The sequence below is a fragment of the Apis cerana genome, linkage group LG10, assembly GCF_029169275.1.
Source record: "Apis cerana isolate GH-2021 linkage group LG10, AcerK_1.0, whole genome shotgun sequence".
NCBI lineage: Eukaryota > Metazoa > Arthropoda > Insecta > Hymenoptera > Apidae > Apis > Apis cerana.
The window spans coordinates 11,398,214-11,410,287 of record NC_083861.1 but is presented as its reverse complement, the minus strand read 5'-3'; the positions used below and the strand labels follow the sequence as shown (position 1 = coordinate 11,410,287).

The following is a 12,074-nucleotide window of genomic DNA, read 5'->3' as shown; positions in this document are numbered from 1 at the left end:
TGACTGATCTTATAATTGATAACTCTTACAAGAGAGGATATTTTATTTTATATAATAGAAGTATATATATTTATATTACAAAAGTATTTATATTATAAAATTAAAAATTATAAATTCTTACGTTTAATAATTTAATTTATAAATCAAATATTTTCTTTTATAAAATATATATCATTTCAAATCAAAATTTTAGCGGGCAAACAATGCAACCAATATAAACTTTGTATAGGTCGCTCAATTTCCGGTTGAATCTTTCTCTATTTGATGTCGATTTACTTGGTATGTAACCCGTGATTGTCTTAGATACAAAATCGTCTTAAATTCATAAAAATAAAATGCATCTATGATAAAATAATTATTTTTTGAGCAAATTTATTAATTTTCTAAATATTCCTATAAATATTTTAGTTTTTAAAAAAAAGAATTTAAATTTTGTTTGTATCTTTTTAAGGTTATGTTAGTGTAAGAAATAACAGACAGTATCACGTTTTGTATATTGTAAAAGTAAAATAATTTCATGTAATTTTGTAAATAGATTTTGAATCATGGGTCGAGTAATTCGTGCTCAACGTAAAGGAGCTGGATCTGTCTTCAGATCTCATACAAAAAGAAGAAAGGGAGCACCTAAACTTCGTTCCTTGGATTTTTCTGAAAGACATGGATACATCAAAGGTGTTGTCAAGGTTTGTTTAATTTTAATAATAATAATTTTTAATTACTATTTTGTTTTATTTCATTTCAATTTAATTTTATTTCTAATTATTATTGTTATTGTATTTGTGATGAATCTTAATATACCTATTTCTGAGTGAAAATATGAAGAAATGTTAATAGAGGCTCTTTCTGAGACAGTTTTATACTTTATAAAACCACACTTGTAATTTTTGTTTGTTTAAACAAATTATATTTTTATAGGATATTATTCATGATCCTGGCCGTGGTGCACCATTAGCTGTTGTTCATTTCAGAGATCCATACAAGTTTAAAACTCGTAAAGAATTATTTATTGCTCCAGAAGGAATGTATACTGGACAATTCCTTTATTGTGGGAAAAAAGGTAAATAAATTTTATTTAAAATAATAAATTAATATATATTAAATTATTTTCATAAAAAAGATATTATAAATGATAAAGATATAGATATAGATATAGATATAGATATAGACATAATAACATGAGATATAATATAATATAATAAAATATAGTAAATTTAAATTATACAAATCAATAAAATAATATTTTATGTTACAGCTAATCTTCAAATTGGAAATGTAATGCCTGTTGGTCAAATGCCTGAAGGTACTATTGTTTGTAATTTGGAAGAAAAAACTGGTGATAGAGGTCGATTGGCAAGAGCATCAGGAAATTATGCTACAGTTATAGCTCATAATCCAGATACAAAAAAAACTAGAGTGAAACTGCCTTCTGGTGCTAAAAAAGTTATACCTTCTAACAATAGAGCAATGGTGGGTATCGTTGCTGGTGGTGGACGTATTGATAAACCAATTCTTAAAGCTGGTCGTGCATATCACAAATACAAGGCTAAGAGGAACTGTTGGCCTAAGGTATAGTATTTAATAATATAAACAAAATTTATATTTTATTGTAATATAAATATTTATCAATTTATCAATGATGTTTATAGACATTTGAAACCTGAATAATATTTTGTTGAAAATCTTTAACTGAAGATAAAATTTAATATATATATATATATATATTAAATATAATCATTATTGAAGATTTAATATATTTTCCTATTTACAGGTTCGTGGTGTTGCTATGAATCCTGTTGAGCATCCACACGGTGGTGGTAATCATCAACATATTGGTAAAGCATCTACAGTTAAACGTGGAACTAGCGCTGGTCGTAAGATTGGTCTTATTGCTGCGCGTCGTACAGGAAGAATCCGAGGTGGAAAAACCGATACTAAAAAAGATGATTAGACAAAATATTGATTAATTCTGGATCTTGTACAATAAAACATTTAAAAAAAAATTTATTTGTAAATATTATTTATCGTAATATTATTTATCTTATTGTTTATTTTACATCATTAAAAGAATAATTTTCTAAAATTATGAAATAGTAATTTTATGATTTTATGTTTTTAGTGTTTTTAATAGTACGATCTGAATTTAGCTGAAGTATTTGATCTGAAATTCGTAGATAAGTAATGTGTCAATATGTCGAGCACGGATACCAACAGACAGTAAATTGAAAAAGTAATGCAACGTGTTCATAGATTTCATTACAATATCATGTGTAAGCCATAAATGTGTTTCAAACTTTAATACGTGAGAATAATAGGAATAGTAAACAATTAGAAAATTAAAAAGCAGAGTATGTTCTCTTAGTTTTCTCGATATCCGGCGGATATAAGTCGTCAGCCATCTTGCTAGCAATATTTCGGCGCTCGGCCATTTTTGTTGCGTCGACGTCAAGTGTGGCCAGAGGCCTTTCATCGTAGCCAGTCTTCGAATTTCCTTTGTATCGAATTATCGACAGATAAAAACTGTAATTCTAACTACTTGGCTTAGTCGACAAGTTTCGTTTGTAGCTCAGGAAGAAACGAAAGGAGAGGAAAAAGGATTGAACAATTGAAATTTTTTGCTTAGTGATTGTCTAGGCGAATAATAGTTAAAGAGCTTCTGCGGCAGAGCCACGAAAAATACGCACCGAGGCGGAGTAATATGAGTAATGCAGCCAACCAGAATGGATCAGGTCTAGAGCAGCAGGTAAGAAATTAAAAGTTTTTTAATATTCTTGACAATTATTATTGTAATCTACCATTTTTCTCTTTGTCTTTTTTATTTGATTCTTTCATCATTTTATATCGTTTCAGAAATGATATTGTACATAATTGTATGTAAATGTTCAAAAATATTATTTTATAACCTATAATTCCATGAATCAAATGTTCTTGCATCTTGTCTTGCATTAAAAATTTTAGATTTGGATCATCGTTAAGTTCGTTTGTGACGTACAGCTTTGTAATGGCGGCAACCAATTCCGGGAACAGCAAACCTCGTGCTGTGACGCATTCTCACATTGCTTTTTTACTACGTCCTGAATTTTCGTGATTAGATGAATATATATAATATAATATATAATGTTACTTTAAAAAAATTAGAATATATTCATTTTAAAAATTTTATTTATTTAAAAAATAGAATATAATTTTTTCTTTTCTTAAAGTTGTCATAGATGCTATTTAATAAATAATTAATTATTTAATAATAAATATATTTACTTATTAAATATTTTATTAATAAAAATAAAAAGATATATATATTTTAGTAGTAAATTTAAATATATATGAACAAAATGATACAAAATAATTTTAATATTATATCATATATATTTAAAATAATCTGTAATAATATAAAATAGTATAGACATACATTTTATAAATTTCTTAATAATGACATTTAAGAAATTTTTTTTAAAAATATTTTCTATAATAATTTATTTTTGGATCTTGATAAATATAAAGTAATATACTCGAATATAATATAATAATAAAGAAAAAAAATAGACATGATTAAATAAATTTTAATTAATAATACAATAAATATTAAAAATTATAATTTTTTAATAATTCTTATGCTTTAAAAATATTAAAAGATTGAATAAATTTTACTTATTTTTTTTTATTTGCTTCAATTTTATTCTTTATATTATAATAAATAAATTTCCGATTTAATTTAATAAAATTTTTAATTATAGTTAATTATATTTTTTTCTTTTTTTCTGGTTAAAATAATTTTTATGAGTAATATATAGCAAGAATTTAAATATTTATATTTTACGTTTTAGTTAGCTGGTCTGGACTTGCAGGGCTCCCGCCAACCAAGTGGGGGTCGCTACGTACCACCGCATTTACGAAATAAATCTGGAAGTGAGTATTGTACATATATTAATAATAATAATTATATTATACTATTAATACATATATTATTTTATATTTATAATTATTTATTATTTATAATTTTTATTATATATATTTAAATTTGAAATTTAAATGAAAAATTAAAAAATTGATTTTATTTTTTTTTTAAATATATTATATGTTCATTATTTTTATTAATTTCATTTTTTGTTAAATTAATTTCAAATTCTTAAATTAAGAAATTATTGCAAATATATATATATATATATATATATATTAAATATTTTGAAGAAATATTTAAAAATTAATAATTAAAAAAAATGTTGCTACTGAAAAAATCTATGAGTCAGTAGAACCTCTTGATAATACTATTGTCATGTAAAAGAATTTATCTTTATGTAAAAATAAATAATAAATAATAAAACAAATTGTATTATTAATTTTTTATAGGTAACGCGCCTTCTGGCGGAGATCATCATTTTTCTTCCAACTCAAGACCATATTCTGATAGAGATAGAGGAAGAGATCGTGATCGTGAAAGGGAAAGGGAAAGAGATCGTGATAGAGGAAGAGGTGGTTCAGGTTATAGAGATACGCGCTCTCGTGATGTCGATTTTGGAAATTTCGGAAATTTTGGTGGGCGCACTAGACGTAGTGCCAATCAAGAAAATGGAAGAGATTATAGATATTCCAATTCAGACCGTGAGCGAGATCGAGATCGCACGGTTAACTCTGGAAATGATCGTTGGCAAGAACCTAGAAACGATCGCTGGCCAGACAACAGAAACGATCATAGAATGGGAGGCGGTCGATGGAAGGACGACAGAGAAGGAGGTAGGACGAATTCTGAAATCGACTGGACAATACCCACTTCCAGAGATGAGCGATTGGAGGTGGAATTATTTGGTACTGGAAATACTGGCATTAATTTTAGTAAATATGAGGATATCCCAGTTGAGGCTACTGGGGATAACATACCTCCACACATCACATCTGTAAGTTTTAAAATTACAGAATAATAAATTTTTTTTCAATAATAAATCATCGTATATATATATGTCATATATGTTATAATGTTATTTTTCTTATAGTTTGACGAAGTTAAGCTGACGGAGATAATAAAGAATAGTATTAGTTTGGCTGGTTATGATAAACCCACACCAGTACAGAAGTATGCGATACCGATTATTATCGGACGCCGTGATGTTATGGCCTGTGCCCAAACAGGGTCTGGTAAAACAGCGGCCTTTTTAGTGCCAATATTAAATCAGATTTATGAAAGCGGGCCACGTCCACCACCAATTAATTCTTCTGGAAAGCGCAAACATTTTCCTCTTGGTCTAGTATTAGCACCTACAAGAGAGCTTGCTACGCAAATATATGACGAAGCACGGAAATTTGCATATAGATCACGTATGCGTCCTGCTGTAGTCTACGGTGGTTCGAATATCGTAGATCAAATGCGAGAATTAGATCGTGGATGTCATTTACTTGTTGCAACACCTGGTCGCCTTGTAGATATGTTAGGTCGTGGTAAAATCGGATTACATAATTGTCGGTTCGTACAGAATTTTTATAATTATTAATTTTAAATATTTAATTTATAGTATAATATTCAATTTTCATTTTTAGATATTTAGTATTGGATGAAGCAGATCGTATGTTGGATATGGGTTTCGAGCCACAAATAAGACGTATAGTTCAGGAGGATACAATGCCTCCCACAGGAGAAAGACAAACACTCATGTTTTCAGCTACATTTCCAAAAGAAATTCAAATGCTGGCAAGAGATTTCCTTAGTAACTATATCTTTTTAGCTGTAGGCCGTGTTGGTTCTACATCTGAAAATATTACTCAGAAAATTGTATGGGTGGAAGAACATGATAAACGTTCTTATTTGCTTGATCTTCTTCAAGCTAGCAATTTTTCAGATCCTTGTATGTTATAAAGATTAAAAAATTATAAAACACAGTATCATATATGTATCATATAGATATTTAACAATTACTTCTAAATTTTAGCTGCCGAATCATTGACTTTAGTGTTTGTGGAAACAAAGAAAGGTGCAGATATGTTAGAAGAATATTTACATCAAATGGGATATCCGGTTACTAGCATTCATGGTGATCGAACACAGCGTGAACGAGAAGATGCTTTACGTCGTTTCCGAGCTGGTAAAGCGCCAATACTTGTTGCTACTGCTGTTGCTGCCCGTGGACTTGATATTCCACATGTAAAACATGTGATAAATTTCGATTTACCCGGAGATGTAGAAGAGTATGTTCATCGGATTGGTCGTACAGGTCGTATGGGAAATTTAGGTTCGTTTTCTTTTTTTTCTCATTTCATGATATATTATTTCATACTTACTTTCATTTTTCTTTGATGACTGATGTTTGAAAATAATTTAATCTTATAACAGGTTTAGCAACATCATTTTTCAACAATAAGAATATTAACTTAGTACGTGACTTGGTATCTCTCCTAGTTGAAGCTAATCAAGAACTTCCACCTTGGTTAGACGATATGTTTAGTGAAGCAAGATATTCTGGAGGTGGATCTCGTCGAGCCGGAAGTACTAAAGGCCGATTTAGCGGTGGATTTGGTGCTAGAGATTATCGTCAGCAACCTAGCTCCGGGTCTGCTCGCAATAATGGTTCCTCCAATAGGCCTGGTAGTTATGGAGGTTAGTAAATATTTATCTAAAATTTTAATGAAAATTTGTTAGAATAATTAACGATTAAGATTATCATGTGTATAATCATTTTCCTCTATAGGAAGTTACGGAAATTATGGAGGTAACTATAACAATTCATCGTATAATAATTCTGCTAACAACGTCAACAGTAATGATCCTGATTGGTGGGACAAGTAAATCATTATCACCATCTCTATTTTCACTTTTATCATTATTACTACTGTACACGTAAATTCAAATATATGTAAGAAAGACACGTACGACATACACATCGGATACAACACGCACGTATTTGCGCGTGTATACGTATACACAAAAAAGACAGTATCACGTATATACAAATCACGTTCGCTGACTGCCTGTGCACTACAATTTTCAAACTAAAAAGGAAAAAAAAATAATTGTGTTTATTCAATTCCATAAATACTTTTATTCGCGTGCGACGAAACACTATTGACAAATCCAAATATAATCTCAGCATTAAGAACTATAAAAGAAAATCACCATATAATATAGAAAAAAAAATGATCTCATTTTTAAGAGAATCAGAGTTATTAGGATTTGTCAAATACTAGACAAAGATATAGGATCCATCCAAGGTTTCGTTGCCGTGCGTGTTGAAGAACACAAATAGTATAATCATTAATGAATCAAATCGAGCAGTCGTTCATGTCTAGTTAGGGCATAACGATGTGACACGTAGTAAGTGAAGAAACTTAGTGAAATTTTTTAGAACTCCTGTCGAGATTATGGGGCTCATTATGGCTTCATTATTAAAATTTTTGAAGGACGTGGTGGGCGTATCTTCGAGAATCGTGGCGTCTAGATTCGTGTAATCATAGAGCTTTAAATGCACAAGTGCTTTATTATTCTCGCCTGAATGGCCAGTATCTTGTGTAATTTAATTTAAACCAGTGGCGCTATTTTTTTCTTTCTTTTTATGCATATATATGTATATATATTTATATATTTATATATAATTATATATATATATATATATTTTTTACTAGGCGTCCACGATACGCCATACCGCCATCGCCATAGATTTCGTCACGATTCCTGTTTTAAATTTACTATAATCCAGCGACGAATGGTACTTTGTTGTTTTGCCGTCCCCAGACACAGACGACGTTGCGCCGGCAATATCATGGTTTAATCGACTAAATCGCGTAAAGTGTTCAGTAGTCGAAAGCTTTGATGTTATGAGAAGGACACAGGCTGCGTCTTAAGATACTTTTAGAAATCTCGTTTATATTTCTGTCACGTCCTGTTAATATATTAAGTAAGTTTAGAAGTCTGATGCTGTAAACTTATTGCTTCTGTAACTCTTAATTCAAAGAGTTATTTTATTTAAAAGTTCGGTCATTATATTTAGAGTAGGCTGGAAATTTTCAGCAAATATCAGGTATATTTGTACCTGAATTTTAACGTACTCTAATTAAAATTTCTAAACGTAACAAAGACGTTGTCCTGTAAAATTGATACGGTGTGTTATAAAAATCTTAGATCGCAGTACTGAATGCGAGTGCTCTAGAACGAGAAAGCTTACATTTTAAAAAACGGGTAAAAATATACGGTTGCAGTTACAGAAGGGAACTTCAAAAGAAATAAAAACAAAAGGAGCAAAAATACGCTGTTAGTTGGCTCAACCTTACAAGATAAAAAAAAAAAAAAAAGAAAAATATACAAAAAGCAAGCCCTTTGAAATAAGGATACATAAAGGCGCACTCATATTTTATAACTGTATTTATCAATACGCTATATATATATATACATACTAAGTAATATTCGTAAATACATAAACATTAAAATAATTGAAAAACGACTGTGATATCGAACGATCTTGCGACATTCAATTTCCATGTGAATTGATAAATGAACAATTTAACGAAATACAAATATTAAATGTATTAATTAATCGGTATTGAATGTCAGGAAAGCATTAAGCTCAGTTATGCGAGCCAAGAATGGAAATATTAAGTCGTTAAAAGTGAATAGAACATCAAGAACAACGTGGCTGTTGTCCGATCGGGGAGGGCTGAACGCTAGCCTCTTACAGTCCTAAAAACATGTTTTTGGGGCATTGTTTCTACTTAAAATAAACGCGCATTAATAATAGATAATAACGGCGAAACGCGTCATTACTGGTTGATGATGTTGGTAGGGCTTTATAGAATGTGTCGATATCTTTTGTGCAAACGAGTCGGATTCTTACCTAATCTATGTGAGAAAAAGTACAAATTCAATTTGCGTGACAACTGACAGGATTTTTAGACATGTCATACTTATACCTGTTATATTAATAGATTTATAGTGCAATCGCGTGCGTGAATCGTATGCCGTGTGACAGTGGACCAAGGTGTGAATGCCTCTTTGATGGGGAATAATTATTTCAACTAGAACTTTCAAATAGTGTTACGAATAATATTGTTGGCTTCCGACCATGGTGTGTGTGGTTTCAAATTCTAATATGATTGATTTATCATCGAGTCTGTTTGTCAACTCGGAGGCCCTGCCAAGAACATTACAAGAAGAATTCACAACGAAAAGTGATCCATCACTTTTTCGTTATATAGTGTACAATTTTACGGCACAATTGTTTAGTTGGACCTTAGTCTATATAAGAGAGTAGATCATGCCGTAATATTACTATTATTATTATGATTAGTACCACTACCGCTATTATTCTTACTTTATTATTATTATTCATTTTTTTTTTTTTTTTGACAAGGTGGTACTATTTGCGCAAACTTTGCATAACGACTTTGCTGTATTGCGTTGCGTTATTTTATTGCGATAGAAAAAGAATAAGTGACATTTGGACACTATTATCTCGAATTTTTTTTAAATATATATATGTATATGTATATGTATATGTACATATACACATATATACACTTCTCTCTCTCTCTCTCTCTCTCTCTCTCTCTCTCTCTCTCTCTTTCTTTCTCTTTCTCTTTCTCTTTCTCTTTTCTATATATATATATATATATATATACATATATTCATGTATTTATATATATGTATATATATATATATATATATATATAAATAATTATATAAAATATATACATATATTATATATATTTTTTTTTCTCTTTTTATTTTTTTTGCGAAATTTATAATCAATGGAATACAAATGACTTTGTCAGTATTCTACTATAAATTTCATTATTAAAGTTTTTATAGCTATACTTCAAATCAAAGAGAAATTCTAGATTTTATTGTCCAATTGTTCACTCAGGCAACGAATACATATGACGCGTCGATGTAAGTTATTAGTCTTGTGAACTTGAAAATATGTTCATTTACGAATAATGTGGTGGACAGAGATTATGCAAGTAACAGCTATATACGAAAGTATTTTCATACTTATTTCTCTCATAGTTATAACACTATTTTTATACATAACAGTGGTGTTGATCGTCAAGTAATCACGATATCATTAATTCCATGCGTATTTTTTTTCTTTTTTTTCATTTTCTATATTAACCAACAGGTGTTCGAGTATCGTAATCGAATTTAAGCGATGTGTAGCTATTGTCGTATGTTTCATATTTAAAAAAGAAATTGACAAATATATTTGTGCGATAGTCAGATGTCCACCGTTTCGTAACTGGTAAATGTATAAATTCATGTACGGTATTATGATTTAGAACGTATTAGCATTTTTAGAAGAAATAGGAAGATGATATAATAAACGAGACTATTTATTAACATGTTAAGTATTTATTTTTTATGTTACTTCTCTTAAGAAGAACAGTTATATATTTGTACTGTATAAATACCTTTAAATATTATGTTTAGTCCTCTAAAATATATCGGACGAGCAGCCTTAGGAAACTTTTATGGATCTACGCAGAATGGAATGATTAGACAAAGATCAATTAAAGTAAGAAGAATTAAAGTGTGAAAAAAACGAAAGCGAGAGAAGGGGGAGGGGGTAAGAATAGTACTCATTACATATTATGTAAAAAAAAAAGTGGCGTTTGACTGTGACTGCAATCATTATTAAGAAAAGAAGCACACATACGAAAGAGAGAAAGCGAGAGAGAGAGCGAGAGAGAGCGAGAGAGAGAGAAAGAAAGAGCGAAAGAGAGAGAGAAAGAGAAAGAGAGAGAGAAAGAGAGAAGAGAAAAACATTGTAAGCCATGTTATTATGTACAACATGTTACAATGTCACAGATAAAGATCGGTGCATGTGGAATTGACACCGAATACGATTGTCGCGTGTAGGTCATAGTTTTCTTTTTCCCATATTTTTTATGTTACCCATGTTCGGAAAATTAAATGAATACTTGTTCGATTTGCTCTTGGTGAGAAACAGAAAAATTTGTATGCGCTTATTGTGTGTCTACCTCGAGCAGTTTTCTGTGTTTAAAATAAGAAAAAGATAAAATATTAATACTCAAAGGAAAAAGAAAAGATTAAAGAAAAAAGCATTGAGTTATCGTATGCCCGTGATATGAATGTGAGAGAGAAAAAAGAGAGAAAGTAAAGTATCGAGAGAAAGAGAGAAATGAAAAGAGCACACGCGTAGGTGGAAAATATGAGCAAAATTAGGTGGGATGGCAAAAAAAAATGTCTTCTAACTTTTATGAATGTTATTTAATCGAGAAGCGTCGCTTGTCGTTGAATCGAGAACGCAGACAAGATATGTATAAAAGAAAGAAAAAGAAAGAACAAATTTTAAAGGAAGCACAGTTTTGTGCTTTCTTAATATGAGTCTCAATGGCTGTGTTTCATTTTTCTACGGCGAATGACGCTCATTGTATCATTCACTTGTAACTCTAATGATACTGCTATATATCTACTTCACTGAGATGGCGAGCAAATGGCAAAAGTGTGAAGGACTTAAGGAACGGTGTATGTACCATTCTGTCGGTCTCTTAATTAATAATTGCACATTTACACGCTACATTAGGTGAACCGAGAAAAATATGAGAAGTAGGAAAAAAAAATCTGCAAACAACTGTACGTCGTACGGCTATTGAATGAAGTAATAAAAATAAAGTGTCTGAAATTTAAAAGGGAAGTCACACTTAACCTATAAAGTGTGTATATATATATATATATATATATATATGTATGTATACACAAACATTTGTCGTTCATTAGCAATAAGTTACGATTGCATTGTGGAAAACATATGCATCTTGCGTTTAGTTAAAGCAACATGTGTGTTCTGTGAAGAATGATGTAGAGTGTCAATATTGTTACAAATACCTCATATAAGACGATGGATCACATATTATTTAAATATCATTCATTTAGTGATTCATTCGTTTATTTATAGTATTATGCAGTGACAGGAGAACTCTATAAAATGAACCGTATAATAAAGAAAAAAAAAGATTATGCAGTGTAGAATCTTTTTATATGTATATGCCTTTTTTACCCTACAATTTATATAAATATTCAAATATGTTCATCAATCTTTTACTTATATTTTTTGCAAATATATTTCTATTTCTGTAATTAT

General features: G+C 29.8%; 2 protein-coding genes across 5 annotated transcripts; both read left to right on the top strand.

Moving 5' to 3' along the window:
* Nucleotides 1-13: 13 nt before the first annotated feature.
* On the top strand, nucleotides 14-2,083 carry LOC108001439 (large ribosomal subunit protein uL2). 4 transcript variants are annotated; one of them, XM_017062438.3, is made up of 5 exons: nucleotides 14-279; nucleotides 536-683; nucleotides 916-1,057; nucleotides 1,253-1,566; nucleotides 1,769-2,083. In XM_017062438.3, the coding sequence occupies exons 2-5, from the start codon at nucleotides 546-548 to the stop codon at nucleotides 1,946-1,948; spliced, it is 774 nt and encodes a 257-aa protein (XP_016917927.1). In that variant the 5' UTR covers nucleotides 14-279; nucleotides 536-545; the 3' UTR covers nucleotides 1,949-2,083. The 4 variants fall into 4 exon arrangements, with proteins under 4 accessions (XP_016917927.1, XP_061936552.1, XP_061936551.1 ...); XM_062080568.1 differs by having other exon boundaries at nucleotides 249-456; XM_062080567.1 differs by having other exon boundaries at nucleotides 261-462.
* Nucleotides 2,084-2,171: 88 nt separating this feature from the next.
* On the top strand, nucleotides 2,172-11,531 carry LOC108001497 (putative ATP-dependent RNA helicase Pl10). Its single transcript, XM_062080563.1, has 8 exons — nucleotides 2,172-2,740; nucleotides 3,822-3,903; nucleotides 4,345-4,889; nucleotides 4,986-5,452; nucleotides 5,527-5,831; nucleotides 5,916-6,215; nucleotides 6,317-6,580; nucleotides 6,672-11,531. Exons 1-8 carry the CDS (start codon nucleotides 2,696-2,698, stop codon nucleotides 6,767-6,769), a joined length of 2,106 nt encoding a protein of 701 aa, XP_061936547.1. The 5' UTR covers nucleotides 2,172-2,695; the 3' UTR covers nucleotides 6,770-11,531.
* The last annotated feature ends 543 nt before the right edge of the window (nucleotides 11,532-12,074 follow it).

Excerpts from the sequence above, each read along its gene's own strand:
- LOC108001439 (XM_017062438.3), top strand. The coding sequence starts at position 546 with ATGGGTCGAGTAATTCGTGCTCAACGTAAAGGAGCTGGATCTGTCTTC. Across the intron at positions 1,058-1,252 it reads CCTTTATTGTGGGAAAAAAG|CTAATCTTCAAATTGGAAAT; the intron begins GTAAATAAATTT and ends TTTATGTTACAG. Across the intron at positions 1,567-1,768 it reads AGAGGAACTGTTGGCCTAAG|GTTCGTGGTGTTGCTATGAA; the intron begins GTATAGTATTTA and ends TCCTATTTACAG.
- LOC108001497 (XM_062080563.1), top strand. The coding sequence starts at position 2,696 with ATGAGTAATGCAGCCAACCAGAATGGATCAGGTCTAGAGCAGCAG. Across the intron at positions 3,904-4,344 it reads TTTACGAAATAAATCTGGAA|GTAACGCGCCTTCTGGCGGA; the intron begins GTGAGTATTGTA and ends AATTTTTTATAG. Across the intron at positions 5,453-5,526 it reads ATCGGATTACATAATTGTCG|ATATTTAGTATTGGATGAAG; the intron begins GTTCGTACAGAA and ends TTTCATTTTTAG.